Here is a 22,900-nt window from a genome sequence, read left to right as displayed (position 1 = left end):
TCTATCTTCCCATTTATTTACTCACTTCGATTCTTAGATTTTGTTTTGAATAACATTTAATGTCGATAGCGAATTTATTTCTTTAGGTCTAGGGTTTAAATTCTACACCCTGTGCAACATATTAAATGACTTTTGATTATGATCATGTGTAATGTGTTAAGTATTCGTTTGGGACTGTGATATATATGTAGTGTAACGTGCTTGTTAGGTTAATGTGTATACAATGACGTTTATCCCTATTTTGTGTCTACATACATTGTGAATAGATCGGTATTGCATAAACCAATTTAGCTAGGTTCCGTTTTTGTTTAAAATGAGTTTTGCTATTAATGCGTCTTTGTTGTTCACTTATCCTTAGGTTGATGACTACTTGATTAGACTTCTAATCAGAACGATTGGATACTTTCTTATGCATCCTATTGTAATAATATAGTTTCAATTTAAAAGTTCATTACACAATAAACAACTAACAAAATTGTATACTTAAACCTGCTAATACTGATTATGAAAAAGAACTAAATGCTAACTAATTTAAAACTAACGAAAGTTTTTATCTATTTTCGAAACGGTAACGTTTACATATGTGTTGTTTTATACATGAGTTTCAAGGCCTCCTTTTGTAGACTTTTAATTTTAATTGGGCCTATGTATGAAAACTAAAGCCCATATAGATTAGGGAACAAAAAGACCTGTGGCACGACCATAAGATACGAGGTATATATAAAGAAGCAATTTAGGGTTTGTGGATTCTCTGAAGCGCAGCAGCAGCCGTAAGAAAGAAACCGAGGAAGAACGATCTCAGTGAGAGGACGATCACTTCGCCGTCGCAGTCATGGGTCGAATGCATAGTAGAGGGTTCGTTTCCTTCTCGTATCTGATTGAGTCTTGATTTGAAAACTTGTTCTCTTACATTTTGTTGTGTGTTCTGTAGTAAGGGTATCTCGGCATCTGCTTTGCCGTACAAGCGTTCATCTCCGAGCTGGCTCAAGACAACCCCTCAAGATGTAAGATTCGTAGACTTAATCTAGATTTCTGTTTGATTTCATTTTCAATTTGTGTTTCGAAAATGTTATCGCTACCTCTCGCATGGCTGAACATAGGATTTGATTCTAATTTTGGTTAGGAAATTTGGAATATGAGAATCTTCTGCATTTTAGTTTTGGTTTGTCATTGAATTTGATTTTATTGATGTGATTTGTTGTTTGTTAGTTTCAATCCTTTTGTGACATATTAAGAAATAGAGTTATGATCTTGATGTGATAGTTCGTTTTAGTGATTTAATCTGTTGATGAGTACTATCTGTGATGCAATCAATATTGATGTGTTTGCTTGCACTCTCCAAGTTAGCTTACTTGATACTTCTTTGAGAATAAAGTGTTTACTTTGATTGGTCCTGATGTTTGTTTTGATAATTGAATTAGGTTGATGAGTCCATCTGCAAATTTGCGAAGAAGGGTTTGACCCCATCGCAGATTGGTGTCATTCTTCGTGACTCTCACGGAATTCCACAGGTGAAAAGTGTTACTGGAAGCAAGATTCTCAGAATTTTGAAAGCTCATGGTACTATTCAATCTCTCTTGATTCTTTTGTAAGTGTTTGTTTTTTTTTTGCTTATTGAATAATCACTGAAACTAAGAGATCTTTTGTAATTCTCTCTAGGTCTTGCACCTGAGATCCCTGAGGATCTGTATCACTTGATCAAGAAAGCTGTTGCTATCCGCAAGCATCTTGAGAGGAACAGGAAAGATAAGGATTCCAAATTCAGGCTGATTCTTGTAGAGAGCAGAATCCATCGTCTTGCTCGTTACTACAAGAAGACCAAGAAGCTCCCACCCGTCTGGAAGTAGTAAGTACTTGAACATCTAAGAGTTCTTGATTATCATCTCTTGACTTTGAATTTTGATGCCAACTCTTGTTCTTGCTTTTGCAGCGAGTCTACAACTGCAAGCACTCTTGTGGCTTGAGAAGAATAGAGTTGATCATGTCCTTCAAGAAGGACCATTTCATTGTCTGCATTGCAACTCAAAGCTCTTCTTCTTTTGAACCTATGTATCTGTTTTCGCTAGTTTTGATGGGTTACAACTTGCTATGAGATTTTGATTTTAGGGAACGAATTTGTTTATGCGAATCTTTCCATTATCGTTACAGCTTATCTTTCAATTAACGTTAATTATCGTTCTCAGAGAATTTTTACAGATTATCTCCGCTAGTAGCGTCCAAGTTGAAGATAATTTAGTGTTGGGCTTAGATATTGTCTTAATACTTCTTTCAGTTGCATGTTTTTAATGTCTGTTCCTTTTAACTTATTGTTTAGCAAATTAGACAAAGACTCTAAAACTCCGACGATGATAAAACAAATTTCCGAGTCTACAAGCGCAGGCATTCTTGTGGTTTTTGTAATCATCAGATTGGCTAATACCTTGGAAATGAAGGAATCCTATAGAAGTATAGTTCTTGATGATCCTTCACCTAGATGGGATGGACATGTTAATGGAAGACATAAAAAAATTTGTAAGCTTGTAAGTGTTAGTTTGTAATAGAATTTCCGTTTTATGTTATACTCCTATAATTAAGTGTGTATGTAAAAGTCTAACGGTGTCATAACACAATCGTGTCGGTTGTGAATGGGTATCAGTGTCCGAGAAGTTACAAGTCGTTGCTTTCGTGTCTCAGTGAAATAAAAACAAGTTCCCACTTACTTTGTTCTCCTTCTCTCGACAGATAAAACAGAGCAGTTCTGGTTACATCATAAACCTAAATATGTTCTCTTTTCTTTTGCTCTTAAGTAACGAAAGAAGCAAAGTTCAACAGTAAGTTCAAATACAAACAGGAGAAAGATATAATTTGGAGGTTGCTCTGGTCATGCAAAGAATATGGTCATATGGATTGTCAATAGACTTTAGTGAAGGAAGGTGACTTGAGTCGAAATCAATGGATGATGAAATAGAAAGATGCTCAATCAATAGGAGTTTTTTAACATGACTTATAAGTTGTTGCAGAGAGTTCCTTCTTATCATGTGAAGTTTCTCACAGAGGCCAAACCATTTCAAAGTCTGCAGTTTATGATACAAGATCACATGTCTCAGTCCCAAGTGTCAACAACTTTTGGTGAATTTAGACAATGAAGAGAACGACCATAAAATCTAGGCAGGTAAGTACAGATACGTGTCACTATTGGTGGATTGGTTTGGTTCAGTGTAGCCATTGGTTACTTGGAGGAATCACAAGTACGTGCAACATAATCAACTTCTTGGAAAAACAATCAGCAAGTAGACATGTTTTTGGGATGGCTTTGATGAGAGAGTTTTTCACTGTGGCTTTTGCATACTCAGATCTAGTTGTAGGTCCAGGCCTAAGAACTTATGAGTAGACATGGCTTATAGTTAAAAGTGTTGAAATTGCAACTTGATGGAATGAGAGAGTTATGGCAGGAAAACGAAACAGAGAAAGATGAGAAGCATAAGCATAGTGGAAGGACAAATATGTAATGTGGTCTTCATATATTCATGGAACGAAAGTATCAAGTATTCATGTTGTTACTGCAGAATATTGGAATAGGAAGCACCACCTTGGGACTGCAAGATTCTAAGTTTGGCTTCTTTGGAGAAACAAGGAACTGCAGCACTTGGACTATTGTCATTTCAGTTGATGTTCGAAAACAGTTTCGTGGATGAACAGAACAGAGTTCCGAGATTTGTGGTAGTTTCAGCACTTGAGAGGTTTGTTCGGGTCAATCTTCCATTGAGGAATAGATATGGACGATCAAATATGGTGAAGGCTTCAAGAGATGTGACAATTTGGAATCCAGAACTTAAGAGACACATACTTATTGTGAGAGTTACAAACAGTTTTGACATCGCCATCAATGCTTAAAGGAAGAGATTTCTTGTTGTTACACAATCTACTTGCAAAAGTTGCTTACACAGAATCAGAAACATGGGCGTTTTCAAGCAATATTTACTTGCTATGGAAAATAGGGATTATAGTATTATACATTTGCTCACACCAATACATCTTGAGCAAGAAAATATGCTAGAATTACATAATTTCTTCATTATTAATAAAATTAACTATATGTAATCAAAATATTATCTCTAAGACTTGACAAACATATATTATAATATATAATACTATCCAAAATTCAAATATAAAATTTCATCCAATTAATTACATAAAAAAAAAATACACTTAAATAATACAATCAATAAATCTAACATTTCAACCATTTGCTATAACACTTAACAACACATATATTATAATAAATTTGTATTAAGAATTTGACAAAACCATAATATTAACAAACCAAAAAAATTTACTCCACAATACAATTAAAATATCATGGTACAATATCTTCAAAAATCCGAAGTCTTGTATTTGTTTATCAAAACTTAACACCAAAGTTGCATTCATGACCAATTTCGGTTCGCCGTCAATCAGAGATGGTCCAGCGTTTTCGAATAGCCAATCAGCATTAAGCCACGTGTTACATATGCGTGTGGATGTTTTGTCACGTGCATGGGAGCTACAAATTAGTGTCATTAACTAGGCCTAGAGTTTAATTCCATTGGACAGTATTGTGCTTTACTGGGCCTATAGCCCATTAACTATCGGAACAAAAAGGGAATCTGAATATACTCTTTACTGTTGAAGCATACTATAATGTTGGGATGCCAACAAGTAGTGGGTCCTACTTGTGTTGTCGTCACTGATGAGTGATGAGTAATGACAAATTGACGAGTGACAAGCGTAGCTTTCTTCATCTCTTGTTAGTTGTTAGGCTTAGTACATGGATATTTGGATATGCCAAGGTAGAAGAAACATGACCATTCCTTCAATATCTCCTCTTATGATAATTATGGACCCTAAATGTAGATATACGTAAACGTACCTTAAGAAGAACCAAACCCTAATTTCTCTTGTCCACCCAATGCGTATCTCTGTTTATGTAGGTCATTTTAGTCTACACCAAAGAAACAATTGCTAGGAAGTTTGCTGAAATTCAAGCATTTAACATTACACGAATGATAGTGGGAGTTTTACATTGTCTTTCTAAATCGTTTCTCTTCTCAAACCCAAAAGGCCAAAACCTTAGTTGACCCAAATTACAATAAACAAAAAAAAAAGGTGAAAGTCTTTGCGTCTTGTTGTACTTTATTTTGAGATATAAGACACTCTTGTGAATAGCCTTGTTTCCAGATCAAGTTTCAGATAAAACCCCCAGAGATATGGATATTTGGATATCTCAAGGTAGAAACTTCACCATTCCTTCAATATGGATAAATAGGGCCCCCAAATGTAGATATACCTTAAAGAAGAACCAAACCCTGTTTTCTCTTGTCCACCCAATGCTTATGTCTGCTTATGTAGGTAATTTAGTCTACACCCCAAGAAACAAATGCTAGAAAGTTTTGCTGAAATTCAAGCATTTAGCATTACACGAATGATCATGGGAGTTTTACATTGTCTTTCTAATTTGTTTCTCTTCTCAAACCGAAAACCTATCTTGACCTGAAGTACAAAAAACAAAAACAAAAAAGAAAGTGAAAGTCTTTGTGTCTTGTTGCACTTTATTTCGAGATATGAGACAATGTTGTGAATAGCCTTGTTTCCAAATCAAGTTTCAGACAAAACCCCCTCAGAGAGAATGGTCCGATCTTAAATCTCTTAGAAGAATGACTTGGCCGCATCAACAACAGCTTCAACGGTGATACCAAACTCCTTGTAGAGTAAGGGTGCTGGTGCGCTGGCTCCGAATGAATTAATACCAATGGACTTTCCTTTGCCTCCAACAATCTTTCCCCATCCGAAAGTCGAAGCTGCTTCAATGCTAACTCTAGCTGATACATCCGATGGCAACACACTCTCCTTGTATTCATCTGATTGCTCGTCAAATAGTTCCCAGCACACGAAAGAAACAACTCTAACGGTTTTGCCGTCTTTCCTGAGCACCTCCGCAGCCTGTGCAGCAATCTCTAGCTCAGAACCAGTTCCAATCAAGATCACATCGGGTTTGTTGCCTGAAGAGTCGTCAGAAATTGTATATCCACCCTTTTCCACTCCTTCGATGGATGTACCTGGAAGATGAGGCAGCTTTTGCCTAGACAGAGCTAAGATAGATGGTGTCTTGCGCTTGGTGACAGCGATCTTGTATGCACCGGCTGTTTCATTTCCATCAGCAGGACGGAACATAAGAGTGTTGGGCATAGCACGGAAACTTGCAATGTGCTCAATGGGCTGATGGGTTGGTCCATCTTCTCCAAGACCAATGGAATCATGGGTCATAACATAGATAACACCAGCTTCAGACAAAGCTGAGATTCTCATGGCACCTCTCATGTAGTCGGTGAAGACAAAGAACGTCGCACAGTAAGGGATAAGACCGGGGCTGTGAAGGGCAATGCCATTGCAGATGGCTCCCATTCCGTGCTCCCTAACACCAAACCTAAGATTTCTTTCTTCAGGTGTGGCCTTTTGGAAGTCGCCAAAGGCTTTCAGCAATGTCATGTTGGATGATGCAAGGTCAGCACTTCCACCAAGGAAACCGGGAACAACTTTAGCAAGGGCGTTAAGACATTGCTGTGACAGGTTTCTGGTGGCATCACCTGGAGACTCTGGTGTGTATGTCTAAAAAAGGAAAAAGAAAGATGTTCTATAACTCATATCTAGAATACCAATTGAATTGTACAGAATGCAAAGAGAGTTCTACTTACAGGTAGAGCCTTCTCCCAGCCAGCAGGTAATTCACCAGTGATAATAGATTTCAACTCAGAAGCTTCCTCTGGGTACTTCTTTTCATATGCTGCAAACTTTGCACTCCAGTCAGATTCAAGAGTAGCTCCTTCAGGTGTATGACGACTCCAGTGGCTAGAGAAGTGCAAGTCAAACAGTAAGTCATCAAGGCAACTTCAAAGCAATAAAACCAAACATAAGCCTGCTTTGGATTTACTAACCTTTTTACATCGTCAGGTACCTGGAACGGCTCATACGGCCATCCAAGGTTATTTCTGGTAGCCTCAACTTCCTTCTCGCCAAGTGCAGCTCCATGGACACTGTATGAGTTCGCCTTGTTGGGAGACCCATAACCAATGGTAGTAGTGACCTGGATTACGCAATATGGTAAATCAATATCAAAGGTCTTTAGACCAACCGATGTTTGATGGTTAAGAAATTGTGTAGTTACCTTGATCAAAGTAGGCTTGTCAGTAACAGTTTTAGCTTCCTTAATGGCAGCACGGATCTCGTCATACCCAGTGTTTCCATTCTTCACCCAGATAACATGCCATCCAAGGGCTTCAAATCGCTGGTCCACGTTCTCAGTGAAGGCAATTTCTGTGTCTCCATCTATAGAAATGTGATTGTCATCGTAGAAAGCAATGAGCTTTCCAAGTCCCCAATGGCCAGCTAGAGAGCAAGCTTCATTAGAAATACCCTCCATCTGACAACCATCTCCAAGGATCGCATATCTAGACAATCAATCAAAAACAGTATTTCTATTATCAGAGCTATATACAAACCAAGAACGACAACATAACTATGGGTTATATATATTACGTGTAGTGGTCGACTACTTCAGCATCAGGTTTGTTGAATCTAGCAGCCAAATGCTTCTCAGCAAGAGCTAAACCAACAGCATTAGCGATTCCTTGTCCAAGAGGACCTGCATAGCAGCCAAAGCAGAGAGCACAATTGTAAATACAGTTATAGATAGTTTCTGTGAAATTTCACATGAACCATAAGCCAAAAGAAGCAAAATCTCAAACCAGTAGTGACTTCAATTCCAGGAGTCTCGAAATTCTCAGGATGTCCTGGTGTCTTGCTTCCCCATTGACGGAACTGCTTCAAATCTTCCTCCTAATAAACAAATCCAAACACCTTTTCAGTGAATCTACTTCAAGCAGCCATCAGATGAATATCAAAACAGATTCAATCTATCCACTAAAGTTACTACATTCATCAATTACGATCAGATCGAAAGCAATTAAACAGAGAAGAGATCACAGACCTGGACGCTGTCGTAGCCGGCAAGATGAAGCAACGCGTAGAGCAACATACATCCATGTCCAGCAGATAGAACGAATCGGTCACGGTTGAACCAATAAGGGTTCTTGGGGTTATACCTCATGACCTCATCATACAAAATGTGAGCCATCGGAGCACAACCCATAGGAAGACCAGGATGACCTGATTTGGCCTTCTCCACCGCATCGATAGCCAAAAACCTAATCGAGTTGACCGATTTGTCCACAATCGACGAATCAGTGGTTGGCTCAACAGTCTCAACAGCTGCAGCGCGAACAAGAGGACGGAGAGATCGGTTTTTGGTCATGGATTGAGCGATACGTCGACGAGACGAAGCTGAGGCGCGTGAACCGGTGGATTTGAGTCCAGAGAAAGCTGGTAAAGATCCACGTTGGTCAGAACCATGGTGAGAGATTGCACGAGCTAGGAGAGCTTGAGAGAGAGCGAGGGAAGAAGTAGAAGCCATGGATTTGACTCTCTTGTGATAGAGAGAGAAGAAGAAGAAGAAGAAGGTGTGTGATGATGGTGGTGAAGAAATGAAGAAGATGAGAGACTCTCTCTGCAACTCTTATTTTATCAGTGTGTTGATTTTTAGCCAATCAAACAAAATTTCGCCATCTCTTCGTTTTCACTAAGGGACAACTTGGATCAAATATGACCGTTGGATCTCACTAAAAGGTATAATCTTGACCGCTGATTAAGGCTAAGAGTTTAGTGATCCTCTATGCCTTTCGCTATTTTTATTACTACCATTTTTTGTTCTTTGGATATTCCGCCATAATGAAATAGGATAAAATATCTTTTTTAAAATGAGGTACGACAAAAAAAAAGTTATTTTTAAGGAAATGTTTGCTTATTCTTGAATATACAAAACCAGAAAGAGATTCAAGTATCAAGCCTACCAACTCTGGTTAAGCCGGTTTATAAAAGCACCCAAAGATGGAAAATCTAGACCAACGAAGCTACATTGAGGAAGGTTATAGGCCCAAAATAGGAACATGGGTATATAGGCCCAATAAATTACTATGGGCCTTAACATGTAAACTCATCGTCGACGTCACCGATCTCGTGATTTGCCGGTGGTTCTACACTGAGAGTATTATCGGCGGGCGGGAATTTATTGAACCCCTTTCTCTTTCCAGTAATGGCATCTAGAGCAGAGGAAATGTCGCCGACGAAGATCGAAATCGAAACGGCGGTAAAAATTGAAGAGGAAGAAGACGATGAGCATGATTCTAAGGAGAGAGTTCTACAGAGGTATTTTTTACAAGAATGGAAGCTCGTTAAATCTCTTCTCGATGATATTGTTTCAAATGGCCGTGTTGTTGATCCTACTTCTGTTCATAAGATCCGATCCATTGTACGCTTCTTAGTCTTTTGACTTCATCTACTTGATCCAACCCATGTTTCAGTATCATGTTGATTTACTTTCTCCGACTTTGTTTTGTTGTATTGTAGATGGATAAATACCAGGAGCAAGGTCAATTAGTGGAACCTTACTTAGAGAGTATAGTTTCTCCATTAATGTTTATCATCCGCTCCAAAACAGTTGATTTAGAGGCCAAACCTGATGAAATTCTTGAGATTATTAAGCCAATAAGCATCATTATCTATGCTTTAGTTACTGTATGTGGGTACAAAGCTGTTATCAAGTTCTTTCCGCATCAAGTATCCGATCTGGAACTCGCCGTTTTGCTCCTCGAGAAGTGCCATAGTACAAATTCTGTTTCTGCCTTGAGGCAAGAAAGCACTGGAGAAATGGAGGCCAAATGTGTTACTCTTTTGTGGCTTTCAATCCTTGTGTTGGTTCCGTTTGATATTTCTTCTGTTGATACAAGCATTGCTGATGACAAGACCTTTGGTGTGGATGACCTTGCTCCTTTGGTATTGAAGATATTAGGTTTCTGTAAGGACTATCTGTGCAGTGCTGGACCAATGCGCAGGATATCGGGGTTGCTACTCTCTAAGCTTTTAACTCGTCCGGATATGGGAAAAGCTTTTTCGAGGTCTGTTCCTACCACCATCAGTGCTTCAGTGTTGTTTCACTTTGAACACTTAAGATTGTTTCTAAACTGCTGTTTTCAATTGTAACATGTACAATTTACTCACCGTGAATGGATTAACTAATTTTCTTTATTCTATTGTGGCATTTCCGTTTCAGCTTTTTTGAGTGGACATATGAAGTTTTGTCTTGTAAGGAAGATAGTGTCACGAACCACTTTCGCTTGCTTGGTGTAATGGAAGCTCTATCTGCCATTTTTAAGGTTTATTCTGTTTGTAACCTGGAATTCTCTTTGTTTTAACTTTGGTCCATACTTAACACGTCAAACATATATAGATGTCTGTAAAGTACATAATCAATTTGACTTATCTGTTTTGTATCTTGTAGAAATATTACTGGTTTCTATTACTTAACCTGTTCCAATTTGCATCTGGATCTAATATGTCTACTCATGTTGGCAGACTGCTAGCCGGAAAGTGTTGCTAGATGTGCTTCCTATTGTTTTGAATGATGTGACTGTGCTAAGCAAATCAAACGCGGCGGCTAAAAGTTCTCTGCTTCGCAAGTATTTGATCAAGTTAACTCAGAGGATAGGGCTTGTTTGTCTTCCTCATCGCTCACCTTCCTGGCGCTATGTGGTACATACCTTTTAGCTTGTAGAATAGTAGTGCAAAGAGGAACTCTTCCTCGTCATGTGTTTTTATATTTTTACTCTATGAATAATGTCAATATTGACATAATGTTTGGTAGTCATTTTCTGTTAGTCATCCGAGACTTATTTATTGAATTACCTGCAGGCTCAAACCGCCTCTCTTTCTGAGAATATGTCTACGAGTTCATCTCAAAGATTGGCGCCTGATCATACTGTGACTGCCATCTTACAACCAGAAAGTTTGGATGATCAAGAGGATGAAGATATGGATGTTCCAGAAATCTTAGAAGAGATTATTGAAATGCTACTATCTGGTTTGAGGGACACGGTATGTTTAAAGGGTGAGATACTACTGTTAGGCTGATAACTTTAGGTGGTTATCTCTAAACTTATACGAATAGATGCCCACACAATAATTTGAGTATAAGTAGGCTGCTTTATATTAAGTTGTAGACTCGAGTAACCAGATAGTACTTAAACAGATCTTGAATGTTATACATATCTGAGATGGCACGTAAAGCTGTGATGGCCTGAATTAATATCTTATGTGAACTTTCCGCCTCTTGAAACTTTCAGCTGCCAACCAGACAATCGCACATGTTACTAGTATCTGCAAGCATTGTCCTTTTGAAATTTATTATTTTCTGAACTGTGTAGGACACCGTGGTTCGTTGGTCTGCTGCAAAGGGTATAGGTCGTGTTACTTCACGTCTAACATCTGTTCTGTCTGATGAGGTGTTGTCATCTGTATTGGAGCTTTTTTCACCAGGAGAGGTACTCGTTGTGGATATGGCAGCATGGCTTGCGTGTACTTAAATCCAATTAAAAGCATGCATTATCTAGCTGACAGTTATTGTGGTTTTCATGGCATTCAGGGAGATGGTTCATGGCATGGGGGTTGTTTGGCCTTAGCTGAACTGGCTCGTAGAGGGTTACTTTTGCCTAGAAGTTTTCCACTAGTCGTCCCAGTTATTGTGAAGGTCGTACTCTATTTCATGCACATGAATACTTATATCTATAGTCATCGCATACGAAGAAATGGCATCACCCACCCACAATAGTGCAGAAGTTCTGTGGATTTACATCTAAATTTCATTTACAGGCACTCCATTATGATGTTCGCCGAGGTCCACACAGTGTTGGATCTCATGTGCGTGATGCAGCTGCCTATGTTTGTTGGGCATTTGGGCGCGCCTATTCCCACAAAGATATGAAAAACGTGCTGGATCAGCTTGCTCCAGATTTATTGATAGTGGGTTCCTTTGATAGAGAGGTACTAATCCCTCTTTTGACTATAATTTTTTCGCCGTTTCTTGCTTTATTTTGAAGTTCTCTTTATTGCGTATAATTTATTTATTTCTTTTGTCAGGTGAACTGTAGAAGGGCTGCTGCCGCTGCTTTCCAAGAGAATGTTGGAAGACAAGGAAATTACCCTCATGGGATTGACATAGTGAGCATAGCTGATTATTTTTCCCTATCTTCTCGGGTGAACTCTTACCTTCAGGTTGCTGTTTCCATTGCTCAATATGAAGGATATCTATATCCTTTTGTGGATGAATTGCTATACAACAAGATCTGCCACTGGGTATGCTTATCTTAAACACTGTTTGATATTTGGTTTATCTCTGATTTATCTGCAAATCTAATATCTCTTTAATGCCCTGCTTGTATTTACTGTGGGAACGGTTTAAGTGTTCAACAACTAATTTCAAAATTCAACAACCCATGAACTAGAGCCAATAGCTTGATTGGGAACTGTATCATATAACTTTTATAATATGTTAATTATTCAATATTGTGATATCAGGATAAAAGCTTGAGAGAACTTGCTGCAGAAGCTCTTGCTCCTCTTGTTAAGTACGAGCCTAAGCACTTTGCCAACTATGTGCTGGAGAAACTAATTCCTTGTACCCTTTCAACTGATTTGTGCATGCGCCATGGTGCAACATTGGCAGCTGGAGAGGTTGTGTTAGCTCTGCACCAGTGTGGCTATGTCCTTTCTGCTGGTTAGTACCATCTATTTTTTCAGCTTTGGCTTTTGTGGCACCTTTGCATATGGAAAGTCAAAAATATGGGCACCATCTTGGAATCTAGACTTTGTAAGCGGATTTTTAATCAGATGAAAAATTAACAGAGTTTGATGGTTGGCATCGTTATCCCTTATATTTAAGGTTCATGTTGCACTCAATTTTTACAGATAGCCAAAAGCGTATGGCTGGTATTGTTCCTTCCATTGAGAAAGCACGCCTTTACCGTGGAAAAGGTGGAGAAATAATGCGACTGGCTGTCTCACGATTTATCGAGTGTATTTCGTTATCGCATGTGACTTTAGCTGAAAGAACAGAACGGATCTTGCTTGATACTCTCACTGAGAATTTAAGACATCCCAATTCTCAAATACAGGTACCTATCTTTCTAAAAGTCATGAAGTTATTCTCATCCTATTAGCAGAATTCAATAGTTGACAAGTTTCACTTATTATACAGAATGCAGCTGTCAGTGCTGTTAAACAGCTTGTGCAATCTTATCTCGTTGGCAATGATAAGAAATCTGTTGATTTAATATTAAAACACCTAAAACATCTAACGGACCCAAATGTAGCTGTCCGAAGAGGTTCTGCACTTGCACTAGGTGTCTTGCCATATGAACTATTGACTGCAAAATGGAAGGATATAGTTTTGAAGCTCTGCAGTGCGTGTAAGATAGAGGTAATGAAGACTATATTTGACTTCATTACAGAATGATATAATTAACTTTGGAAAACAGAATGAAATAATTGATTTGATGGATGTTTTTCTTCCAAGCAGGTGAACCCTGAAGACAGAGATGCAGAGGCACGTGTGAATGCTGTAAAAGGACTCACATCCGTGTGTGAGACTCTTACTCAGAAAAGGGCTAGCGATCCTGGAAATGATGACCTGTCTCTTTTTCTTCTTATCAAGACTGAAGTGATGGATACTTTACTGAAAGCTCTTGATGACTATTCAGTTGATAACCGAGGTGATGTAGGTTCTTGGGTTCGTGAAGCTGCAGTCCATGGTCTTGAGAAGTGTACATATATCCTCTGTAAGAAAATGGAAACATATTCAGAGGGTGATTATAACGATGATACGTCCTCACTTTTCGATTCGAATCTTGCGACCCGTCTAATTGGAGGTATGCTGAAGCAAGGAGTGGAGAAAATGGATAAATTAAGAGAAACAGCTGCAAAGGTTCTTCAAAGGATTTTGTATCACAAATCTGTTTCCGTCCCTCATGTACCTTATAGAGAAAAACTGGAAGAAATTCTTCCCAACAAGGCAAACTTACAATGGGCGGTAAGCTGATCCTGGAGACTTGGTTGCTTCATCGATTATTTGATGGAATTTCTTATCTGACTATAAATTATATATCTTCCTTTATAGGTTCCGGCTTTCTCTTTCCCACGGTTTGTGCAGCTTTTGAAACTCCGTTGTTACAGCAAAGAGGTGATGTCTGGATTAGTAATTTCAATTGGAGGATTACAAGATTCACTTAGAAAGGCTTCTCTCGTTGCATTGTTGGAGTATATGAGGGAAGGTGAAGCTAAAGACCCTAAAGAACAACAATCCAGAGAGTCTGCCCTGGGAGATGACATTCTCTGGATACTTCAAGAGTACAAGAAATGTGACAGAGTTATGGTACCCTGTCTACAGGTAAAAACTCCCCGTCTTAACCTCTACTTCCATGTTGTTATGTCTTAACTTCTCTCTTTTACACAGACAATTGAGATCCTCTTCAGCAGCAAGATCTTTCTGAATCAAGAGGTTGGTTTAAAATTGCCAAAGGTTATAGATTGATTCTAAACACATTCCATACAAAGCTAATCTGTCATCATTTTATTTCAGTCGTATACGTTTAGTTTCTACGCGGGTGTCATGGATTCTCTAGCCATCGAACTAAGAGCTTCTAAGGATTTCACAAAGTTAAAAGCAGGCCTTGCAATACTTGGATATATTGCTTCAGTCTCGCATTTCATCAGCACAAAAGCATTCTCTCAACTTCTATCATTCCTTGGCCACCGATACCCAATGGTTCTTGTCACTTCAATATGAAACACAATTCTACCTAAATCTTAAAAGCATTTTGGTTTACTCGACATTTTCTTTTCACATGATCCAGATCCGAAAGGCGGCAGCGGAACAAGTCTATCTTGCGCTACTTCAAAACGGAATCTTAGTGACAGAGGAGAAGATGGAGAAAGTGATAGAGATAATTTCAGAATCTTGTTGGGAAGCAGACATGGAAACGACTAAGACTCAGAGGTTAGAATTGTGCGAGTTGGCTGGTTTAGACCATGAAGTAGTGTTCAAGACCAGAAACAGATTGGTGATTAAGGATATAGCCGGAAATAAATCGGCTGCTGACGAAAATGCGTCTTACTCTTCATTGGTCGACTCCTCTGGCTTCTGATTTTACGCATTGTCCTGGAGTCAGTTTTTGTCTCTTGTTCTTCGTAGTACACTTATATGTGCTAAATTATTATCCATCATACTTCTAGTTTTGCTAGGGTTTGGTAATATTCTTAAATATGTTATATTGTGTTGATGATTTATTCATTCAAAAGTGACTCAAACCCCAGCTGAAAACGGCACACCGGTGATAGGGATCCAAGAATCTCCTTGTATGAATCGGCTGACGGTAAACGGAGAAGCCTCTTCCTCACCGCGTAGGACGTGAAATCCCGGCCAGTTCACCCTTCTACCAGTCCCTGCTCCAGCTCCGGTGTTCATAAACTCGCCGTAATACAACGTCGACAAAGCATAACTGCCACTCCATTCTCTCCACCCTCTCGGGTCAATCAACTCGTCGATATCTGTTTTGAGAAACACTGTCCGTGAGTACTTCTTCCATGGCCGGCCCAAGTAGCTCTTAAACCGGCCTTTAACTGCTTCGAATTCTGGTGCGGCCCTGATCCGTGAGTGTTGGATCGAAATGCCTAATCCAGTAAGGTAAACAAAAAATTCATGGTTAACACTAACCATGGGTATCTATTAACGATAGGAGTTTTCAATATGAATTCCGGTTTGGGGTTGGTTAAAAATTGGTTTCCAATTCGATTTCTGTTCAAGTTTGATTATTTTAATTTTTTGGTAATTTGTTCAAGTTTGATTATTATCAAGTCAAACTTACACTTAAATTTTAATTCGATTTTCCTCCCTTTCGCATGCATTAGTTTTTGGATATTTTCATATGAACAATTTTTTTAAAAATATAATCTGATTAGAATCGGTTGGTTCTAATAATTTCGGTATAGTTGATGACCCCTGATTGATAGTCAAAAGATGGCCAAACAAAACATTACCTGAATTTGTATGTGGGTCGTCTCTTCCTTGAGCTGTGATCATGTTGCCTTGATGATCCATAGGCCGCCTCACAAATATATCACAGTTCTGAAAAACAGCTGCCGCATCTCCAAATATGAAATCAATCGTACCTATTCCAAAATTTCCCAAAAATTCTTAATCCATGTATGATCATGACTAGCTTCCATACGAGTTTAAACAAATGGTACATAGATTAAAAATAATACCATAAATATGACAATCGCGGTAGAATTGACGAAGTGAGTGCGTGAAAAGAGTATCTTGATATCCTTTGAAACTACACCGATAGAATAAAGACAAGTCTGAGCTCACTCTCAACGCCACAGCTTGATGTTTATGTGGTCCTGCAGTATTCTCGAACGTTATGTCCCGTGCCCAAAATCCATCCCCGGACACTCCTATATAACGAGTAAGCGCAGTAATTATTCAACATGCATGATCTATGTATGAAGATTAATAGTAGAATTTTAAATATTTTATACCGAATGTCGCTGATCCATAAGTCGTGGAACCGTCCGGGACGTTTCGGTTATTGGTGACAATTGTACGGTCCATACCATCACCAACTAGCATGATGTTTTTCATGTGTCTATCTATTTCGATTTTTTCGTTATAAACACCAGCTTTTATGTATATTATCACTCTATTCAACCGACTTTTACCCATTCTTGAAACGGCGGCTAATGCTTGGTTTATCGTCCGATGAGTCGCCGAACCGTCCCGAGCCACCACGAAATCTGCCCTTGAACTTGTTGGATTCCATGACACTAACATTCCACCGTTTTGGTTTGGTCTTGATGGTCCATGGTGTGATCTTCCTGGTCCATGATTTGGTCTCGTTGGTCTATGTTTTGGTCTCGTTGGTCCATGGCCCTGTCTCGCTGGTCCATGCAGCCCTACCAAATGTTATTAGAGATCCATAATAGATAAACCATGATATCTCAAACAAAAATTTACACTTATCTTGGAGTCTACAATCGTTATTTAGTGATAAAACAGAGCGATTTATTGTATCATTTTATTTAATTATGTATACATGAATGTATGTGTAAGTTTTCTTACTCTTTTTCATATGACCTCTAGACTTTTTGTAGAAAGCCAAAGCTTCATGGAGCACGAACGTGACGTTGCTATGGACCAAAGGCTTATGACCTTGACGTTGCTGAATTAAACCGTCTAAACAAGTGTGATGATTCGCAAGCACGCCACTTAGCCACGTTCTAACATCTTCAACGGTGAAATTCTCATGATCTACGACCAGTTTCGATAGCCTAGCTTCACTCTCATCGTAGAGCTTCTCGCATTCACTTAACCCCAATTTATAATAACTACCAGCAACTTCACTAGTTGCCTCAGTCACAGCCATTGACCCAAAACTAGTCTTGGCTTCAACCACAGCAGTTCTAGCCATTTCAAGTACATCCAACTCGGCTGTGTTTGAGGCGGTTATGACGGCAGCAATGGCTAGAAAGAACATGATAGTGATTAAGTCGGTGACTTTTACAAACGTGGACATTTTTAGTAAATGTTATTATAAGATTGTTGTAGTGTTTAGTAATTTTCTTGAAATGCGTTTTAAGTAAATAATTATTGATGTTGTTGTGTATTTAACAGCAAACGAAGAATGGAACTTGTCGTAGAAATGTAGATGAAGATGGTGGCGAGGAATCTAACAGATGGAGAGAGAGATAAGGCACGTGTGAGAGTATGTGTAAGCTTTTGTTTATATGATTATTGATGGCCCATGCATATGAGACTAACTTCATTAATTACGTTATACATTTCAGGTTGTAAATTAGTGCAACGCTCTGTATCAAAGTGAGTAAACGTATACGTCTATGTGTCAAGAACACAACCTTAAGTTGTTCTTCTTCATCATAAGTTTATTATCTTCAAGAGCTGAGAGACTACTATATATACTGGATTAAACCTAAATTTTTATATACTGGTATAGTGATATATAATCATAATCCCATTATTACGAATTTACGATGGATAAGATATATATATATATATATATATATATATATATATATATATAAATAAAAGAAATTTTCAGGATTTGGAGTCAAAAAGAAAAGAAAACAAAATCCATGAATGATCAGTTATATTTTAATAGAATAATATATAAAGTAATAATTTTGTTGGAGTAATATGTTGTAACATTAGTGAAAATTACTATTTTTGTCATGGGTTTATATGTTTTTGGTAAAAGAATTTCTTGAATTAATTTTTAAAAAAATACAAAAAAAAAGGAATGGTTGCATGGAAAATGTTTTAGTCTTTTAGATATGTTACACGGCTTAGAAGCTTAGTAGGCCGAGGCCCAGTCCATAATAATTTAATGGCTCAATGGAATATGTGGTGAAACCCATGAGAACCGGGTAGATCCGGATCGTAGAAAACCAAAGAATTGATTGAATGGAACCTCTCAAGTCTTATAAGCCTTCTTCTTTTTTTTTTTTGCCGGCAGAACCTTTTAAAGTTTAATGATACTCAATCGATCGAATCACGTTGTTCTCCGGAAATGATAATCTACTTATCTAAGTATGAGTATCGAATAATTGCGCCTGCTAAGGAAAGTGGATTTTAGTCTAAAACTAGTTAATGGAATAAAGTTAGCATCTTTTTAAGGCAGACAATACGGGTCACACTATACAAATATTTAATACCTCAAAGCTAAAAATCATTATATCATCAGTCACTAATAGTTTTCCTTTTGATAAACCAAAAATTTCAGCAAGGAACGGTAACGGATGTGTTCCTCCTACAAAATAAAAGGAATAGTGGAATACAAGAGAGTTCAAAAAAAAAAAAACAGGTCCCTAGAATCTTGTATCCCGAATCATGCCTTTCATTATATCAATCTGCAAATCAGATAAGAAAAATTATGAGATCATGATACTTATTTCTAAATATATACTAAAAATGAGTGATTTGATCTTAAATCTTAATCATGTGAAGATTAGGCAAGTAAGTATAGACTTACGCATGGAGTTTCTACAAAGGGAGAGGAGAACAACAAGAATTGCGAATCCAGCAATGACTCCTACGATGATCGCGATTGATTTCCCCACGTGATCTCCATTCGTTGGATCTTAATAACGAAAATTAGATCAAATTTAAAAAGATCTTAATATTGTATGTGACAAATTAAAGTACATAAGATAAGGACAATATAGTATCAAGCTAAGAATTAGATTTTCTAAGATGCAATGACTTTTGGACTATGTGATATTGATCAAGCTATAAAGAATATATAAAATAAAGTTGAAAATGGGGACATGGGTGGCTATGCCTATAAAGAAAAGAATAATATATTGCAAAAACATTCTTTTCTGACCAATGATATTATAATCATGATACTCGAATTTTCCAACGAATGATTCAAAAGATTAATTCTATTTTATTCAATACTTAATGGTGTCTTTCCAGTGGAAATTACAAAAAAAAAAAAGCAACGAAAATTTTATGATTTCTTCAACTTTCTCGTGCTACCAAGGAGCGACTAGACTTGTGATTTTCTCAATTATAAGCGGCGGAAATTTAAATTTTGTCAAATTCTCACACATTTCTATACAGTTCATTACTACAATTTTCAATTATATTATCATGGCACTAAGCATGATTCACGAATATAATTAAAGAACTTACGTAAATTAGAGCAATAGCTAATAAATGAAATAAAGATTTTAATTTATGGACTGACCTGAAGAGAAGTCATAGTAACCAGAGCCCCAATAACGAGCATAGCACTGAGCCAAGTAAACCTCAGCTGCAACCGCCGAGCCACAAAGATTCTTTAATTTTCCGACAGACTCGGCAAGACAAGCCGTACAGTCACTAGGACTCAAGTCACCAACACACTGAGCATAACCTTCGACTAAACCGGACCGGCTAACTTTGTAACCGAGTTGAGTCGACTCAAGATCCGACAACACATCGTCTCTCCGCTTAAAGAAATCGTAGTCATTCTCAACGCTCTTGGAACTACACTTCTTGTACCTAAGACTTGTGTCTGGTTTCCCTAGAAAATCGTTTGTTTCGTAACGTAAGAAGCAGCCTTCGAGCTGGAGAGAAGCGCCGTAAGAGTAAGGACAAATGAGAGTGATTTGATCGACTGAGGTTTGGATGCATTTTGAGCAGTCTGATGATCGGAGATCGTCACGGCATTGATAGAGGCCGAAGACGGCGGAAGAGGATGAGGAGGAGGAGGAGTCGTTGCCGACGGCAAAGCTGTTGAAGGACGCGTCAGAGGAGGAAGTGACGACAGAGGAGAGGAAAGTGTCGCGGTTTGACTCAAAAGGTGTGTTTGGTGTGTATTTTTCCGGTGAACATCCTCCGTAGATGAAGATGTGAGATTCTGATGAAGATCTTGAGGAGGAGGATGAGTAAAAGAATAAAAAGAGGAGAGAGAAGAGAAAGAGTCTTCTCATATTTTCTTGTTCTTTGAGATTGTTTTCAAAGGAGCTTTCGTTTTTGATCTATCTTATTCCTTGTAGTGTTTTATTTAACAATAATAATCGAGAATGATTATTCATCACTATGGGTCCGAAACTTTTATCGGCGACATTAATACAAACATGTATAATGCATACCGTAGTTAAGAAATAAGTGGATATATATAAATGTAGCTAGGATGAATACAAAACTACATAATAGATCAACAAACGTGGTCTAGAACATTCACTTGTAACGAATCAATACCAAAGTGTAGACAAATTGGATGATAACATTATTGTTTTGTTAAGAGTGCCTAAAATGATTTAGACATGATTAAAGAAGATTTGGTTTTGTGGGTATAATAATATCTTGAAACTTCTTTTGTGCAAAGAGGGTCCCATTTTAGGCATGTCCTTTTGATTAGTATATGTTCGCTAGATCGATTCCATCACACATATTCTCATCAAGTTAGTGGAGAATTTTCAAGTGATAGAAACAACTTTCTTTAAATCCTGACCACGACCAAAAGGGCTAATTAGATTGATCATAAGAGATTTAAAGAAAACGACGACTAAAGTGCTTAGCTTCATCAAATGTATAACCTAGGCGAAATTTCGATGCTTCTCGACCTATCTTCACCTCTACAAAAGAGTAATTTTGAAAGGTGAGAATTTTCTCAAGGACGCTGCTAGACTCGTCTTCTTCTTCATCATCTAACCATAGAGTGAGCTTCAGAAGTGTTGCATTCTCTAAGATGTAGTTAGCAACCTCGGTTTCAGCTTTTCGGCTTTTCTCTTGGTCAGCCTTGGGCGTCATTTTTATTTTGACATTCTCAATGGATGTTTGGAGACATTTTGGCACTGGTGAGCTTGCAATTTCCTCCATCTTTGGATAACCATGAAGCTCCTACAAAGGAAAACACCATAAGACATGTATAATATATATAGTCACTCGCTACTCTCAATACCAAGAGAAGGAATCATTACCAAGTCAATAGATTTTAGGTTGGGACTGCTGGAGAGATATATAGGCAACATCTCTGAATAGTCGGTATGGAGAAAAGCGTACAAACGGGTCAAGTTCTTGAATTCAGGCAGTTGTTGCAGTTTTGTGTAAGCATAGGTTCCCTGTCAAGAACCAACACTTGGTAAGAACAAATACATGCATCTAGAGTATGGCCAGAGATGCTAAGATCTGTGACCTCCGAGAACTCAGCAAAAAACTTGTGCAAAGTTTGCGTGTTTGAAAAGTCATCTCCCCATAAAACCGTACATCGATACACATCTTGATAGAAGAAATAACACTTTCCACTCTGAAGTCTTCCAATGGAAAATCTCTGATACGCAGAAACTCTAAGCTAGGAGTGTCAATCACAAGTCCAGATTCTCCATCATCACCCAAGGAGACATCATCATTTTCTCCCTTAAAGATAAATGTCCATAGACTCAAGCTCCTTAACGTCTGAGATCGCACTTTCAAAAAGTCAACTCCAACATCACAAATGCTCAAGACTTGAAGAACAGGAGAGCACGAGATAAGCATCTCTAGAACCACATCACTCGGTGTACTGCGAAACCCTAAATGCATAACCTCAAGGTGAGGTAGATAGAAAGACTCACAACTATCAAAATCATCCAGAATTACATATTCTAACCGCAAGTTTACAAATTTAAGAATCTGTCGAGAAATTAGGTACAAACCAGGAACACTTTGCCAGAGATTTCTCCATCTTGTCGGTAAGACACTTGTCCTAACAGACTCACTCGTGGGAAGATTCAAGAGTATCTCTTGCAGCAACTCATTGGGCAATTGGCTTATCAAATCTTCCATTGGTCCCTAAATTGATCAACAGAACAAAGAGACAAAGACACGGTATTTATTAGCTAAGGTCTAAGAAAACAAATCAAAATTAAACCGCGTTCTGCAACATGAGTCGTAGAAATTTCTAGACCAGTTAACACGAAATCGCATTCATAGAAAGCAAATTAAGTTGAGATCAAGTTCACAATCAACGTACGAGCAGAGCACTCTCAGATATTTCCAAAACCTAATAAACCAAAAAATTTGAGACGAGTTTATGGAAAGAAGGGTTTTGGTTTCACGTTAAAAAAGTATCTTATCTTCTAAAGACTCTGGTCTAAAGAGAGTGTTTCTACTTTTTTTACAATAACGAGCTTTCGAGACATGACTAGGGTATACGTATATCACAATTATTATGTATGAGGTTAATTTCTATTTTTCGTTACTCTTTCTTTCTTATTAATTATGTTTTAAGAAAAAGTTGTATATTTAGTCATTATCTTATTGGAGACTGGAGAGCATGAAACCACACACAAAAATCAAGATACTTGGTCGAGAGAACCAATATCCTAGTCGGTAACCTAAGAGCAACCACATTGGTGAGCTTTTAGCAAATATTTTTAACAATAATTTTATAAT

The 22,900-nt window shown here is 38.0% G+C and overlaps 7 protein-coding genes across 14 annotated transcripts; 3 read left to right on the top strand and 4 right to left on the bottom strand.

Annotated features, from left to right (window-relative positions):
* Positions 1-709: 709 nt before the first annotated feature.
* On the top strand, positions 710-2,300 carry AT3G60770 (Ribosomal protein S13/S15). The gene is made up of 5 exons (NM_115941.4): positions 710-855; positions 932-1,004; positions 1,422-1,560; positions 1,660-1,846; positions 1,931-2,300. Exons 1-5 carry the CDS (start codon positions 833-835, stop codon positions 1,962-1,964), a joined length of 456 nt encoding a protein of 151 aa, NP_567104.1. The 5' UTR covers positions 710-832; the 3' UTR covers positions 1,965-2,300.
* A 986-nt stretch (positions 2,301-3,286) lies between these two features.
* Positions 3,287-3,873, top strand: AT3G60760 (uncharacterized protein; the record flags this gene model as incomplete). Its single annotated transcript, NM_115940.1, has 2 exons — positions 3,287-3,340; positions 3,559-3,873. The coding sequence occupies 2 exons, from the start codon at positions 3,287-3,289 to the stop codon at positions 3,871-3,873; spliced, it is 369 nt and encodes a 122-aa protein (NP_191635.1).
* A 1,157-nt stretch (positions 3,874-5,030) lies between these two features.
* On the bottom strand, positions 5,031-8,821 carry AT3G60750 (Transketolase). 2 transcript variants are annotated; one of them, NM_115939.3, is made up of 7 exons: positions 8,003-8,821; positions 7,761-7,851; positions 7,552-7,657; positions 7,181-7,463; positions 6,951-7,099; positions 6,711-6,864; positions 5,031-6,624 (listed from the first exon to the last, which is right to left on the bottom strand). In NM_115939.3, exons 1-7 carry the CDS (start codon positions 8,483-8,485, stop codon positions 5,665-5,667), a joined length of 2,226 nt encoding a protein of 741 aa, NP_567103.1. In that variant the 5' UTR covers positions 8,486-8,821; the 3' UTR covers positions 5,031-5,664. The 2 variants fall into 2 exon arrangements, with proteins under 2 accessions (NP_567103.1, NP_001190145.1); NM_001203216.2 differs by having other exon boundaries at positions 5,554-6,624; positions 7,761-7,848; positions 8,003-8,793.
* A 146-nt stretch (positions 8,822-8,967) lies between these two features.
* On the top strand, positions 8,968-15,244 carry TTN1 (ARM repeat superfamily protein; the record flags this gene model as incomplete). 3 transcript variants are annotated; one of them, NM_115938.6, is made up of 17 exons in its annotated part: positions 8,968-9,379; positions 9,478-10,025; positions 10,181-10,283; positions 10,483-10,659; positions 10,819-11,001; positions 11,331-11,447; positions 11,549-11,653; positions 11,776-11,946; positions 12,043-12,258; positions 12,481-12,679; positions 12,871-13,076; positions 13,160-13,381; positions 13,481-13,990; positions 14,078-14,347; positions 14,414-14,458; positions 14,540-14,725; positions 14,814-15,244. In NM_115938.6, the coding sequence occupies exons 1-17, from the start codon at positions 9,164-9,166 to the stop codon at positions 15,102-15,104; spliced, it is 3,765 nt and encodes a 1,254-aa protein (NP_191633.3). In that variant the 5' UTR covers positions 8,968-9,163. The 3 variants fall into 3 exon arrangements, with proteins under 3 accessions (NP_191633.3, NP_001327227.1, NP_001327226.1); NM_001340058.1 differs by having other exon boundaries at positions 9,125-9,276; positions 14,814-15,104; NM_001340059.1 differs by lacking the exon at positions 14,814-15,244 and having other exon boundaries at positions 9,125-9,379; positions 14,434-14,458; positions 14,540-14,553.
* Positions 15,216-17,599, bottom strand: AT3G60730 (Plant invertase/pectin methylesterase inhibitor superfamily). Its single transcript, NM_115937.2, has 5 exons — positions 17,081-17,599; positions 16,501-16,914; positions 16,225-16,416; positions 15,997-16,128; positions 15,216-15,630 (listed from the first exon to the last, which is right to left on the bottom strand). The coding sequence occupies exons 1-5, from the start codon at positions 17,532-17,534 to the stop codon at positions 15,263-15,265; spliced, it is 1,560 nt and encodes a 519-aa protein (NP_191632.2). The 5' UTR covers positions 17,535-17,599; the 3' UTR covers positions 15,216-15,262.
* A 1,013-nt stretch (positions 17,600-18,612) lies between these two features.
* PDLP8 (plasmodesmata-located protein 8) lies at positions 18,613-20,718 on the bottom strand. Of its 3 annotated transcripts, NM_115936.4 has the most exons (3): positions 19,728-20,718; positions 19,008-19,115; positions 18,613-18,885 (listed from the first exon to the last, which is right to left on the bottom strand). In NM_115936.4, exons 1-3 carry the CDS (start codon positions 20,452-20,454, stop codon positions 18,881-18,883), a joined length of 840 nt encoding a protein of 279 aa, NP_191631.2. In that variant the 5' UTR covers positions 20,455-20,718; the 3' UTR covers positions 18,613-18,880. The 3 variants fall into 3 exon arrangements, with proteins under 3 accessions (NP_191631.2, NP_001326962.1, NP_001326963.1); NM_001340057.1 differs by having other exon boundaries at positions 18,615-19,115; NM_001340056.1 differs by having other exon boundaries at positions 18,642-18,885; positions 19,008-20,718.
* Positions 20,719-20,981: 263 nt separating this feature from the next.
* Positions 20,982-22,291, bottom strand: AT3G60710 (F-box family protein; the record flags this gene model as incomplete). Of its 3 annotated transcripts, NM_115935.1 has the most annotated exons (4): positions 21,017-21,367; positions 21,448-21,588; positions 21,734-22,028; positions 22,116-22,291. In NM_115935.1, the coding sequence occupies 4 exons, from the start codon at positions 22,289-22,291 to the stop codon at positions 21,017-21,019; spliced, it is 963 nt and encodes a 320-aa protein (NP_191630.1). The 3 variants fall into 3 exon arrangements, with proteins under 3 accessions (NP_001325775.1, NP_001325774.1, NP_191630.1); NM_001340055.1 differs by having other exon boundaries at positions 20,982-21,367; positions 21,663-22,291; NM_001340054.1 differs by having other exon boundaries at positions 20,982-21,367; positions 21,448-22,291.
* Positions 22,292-22,900: the final 609 nt, after the last annotated feature.

This window comes from Arabidopsis thaliana, chromosome 3 (genome assembly GCF_000001735.4).
Source record: "Arabidopsis thaliana chromosome 3, partial sequence".
In the NCBI taxonomy this organism is placed as follows: domain Eukaryota; kingdom Viridiplantae; phylum Streptophyta; class Magnoliopsida; order Brassicales; family Brassicaceae; genus Arabidopsis; species Arabidopsis thaliana.
Note: the sequence above shows the minus strand (reverse complement) of the source record. Positions and strands in the feature narration are given on the sequence as shown.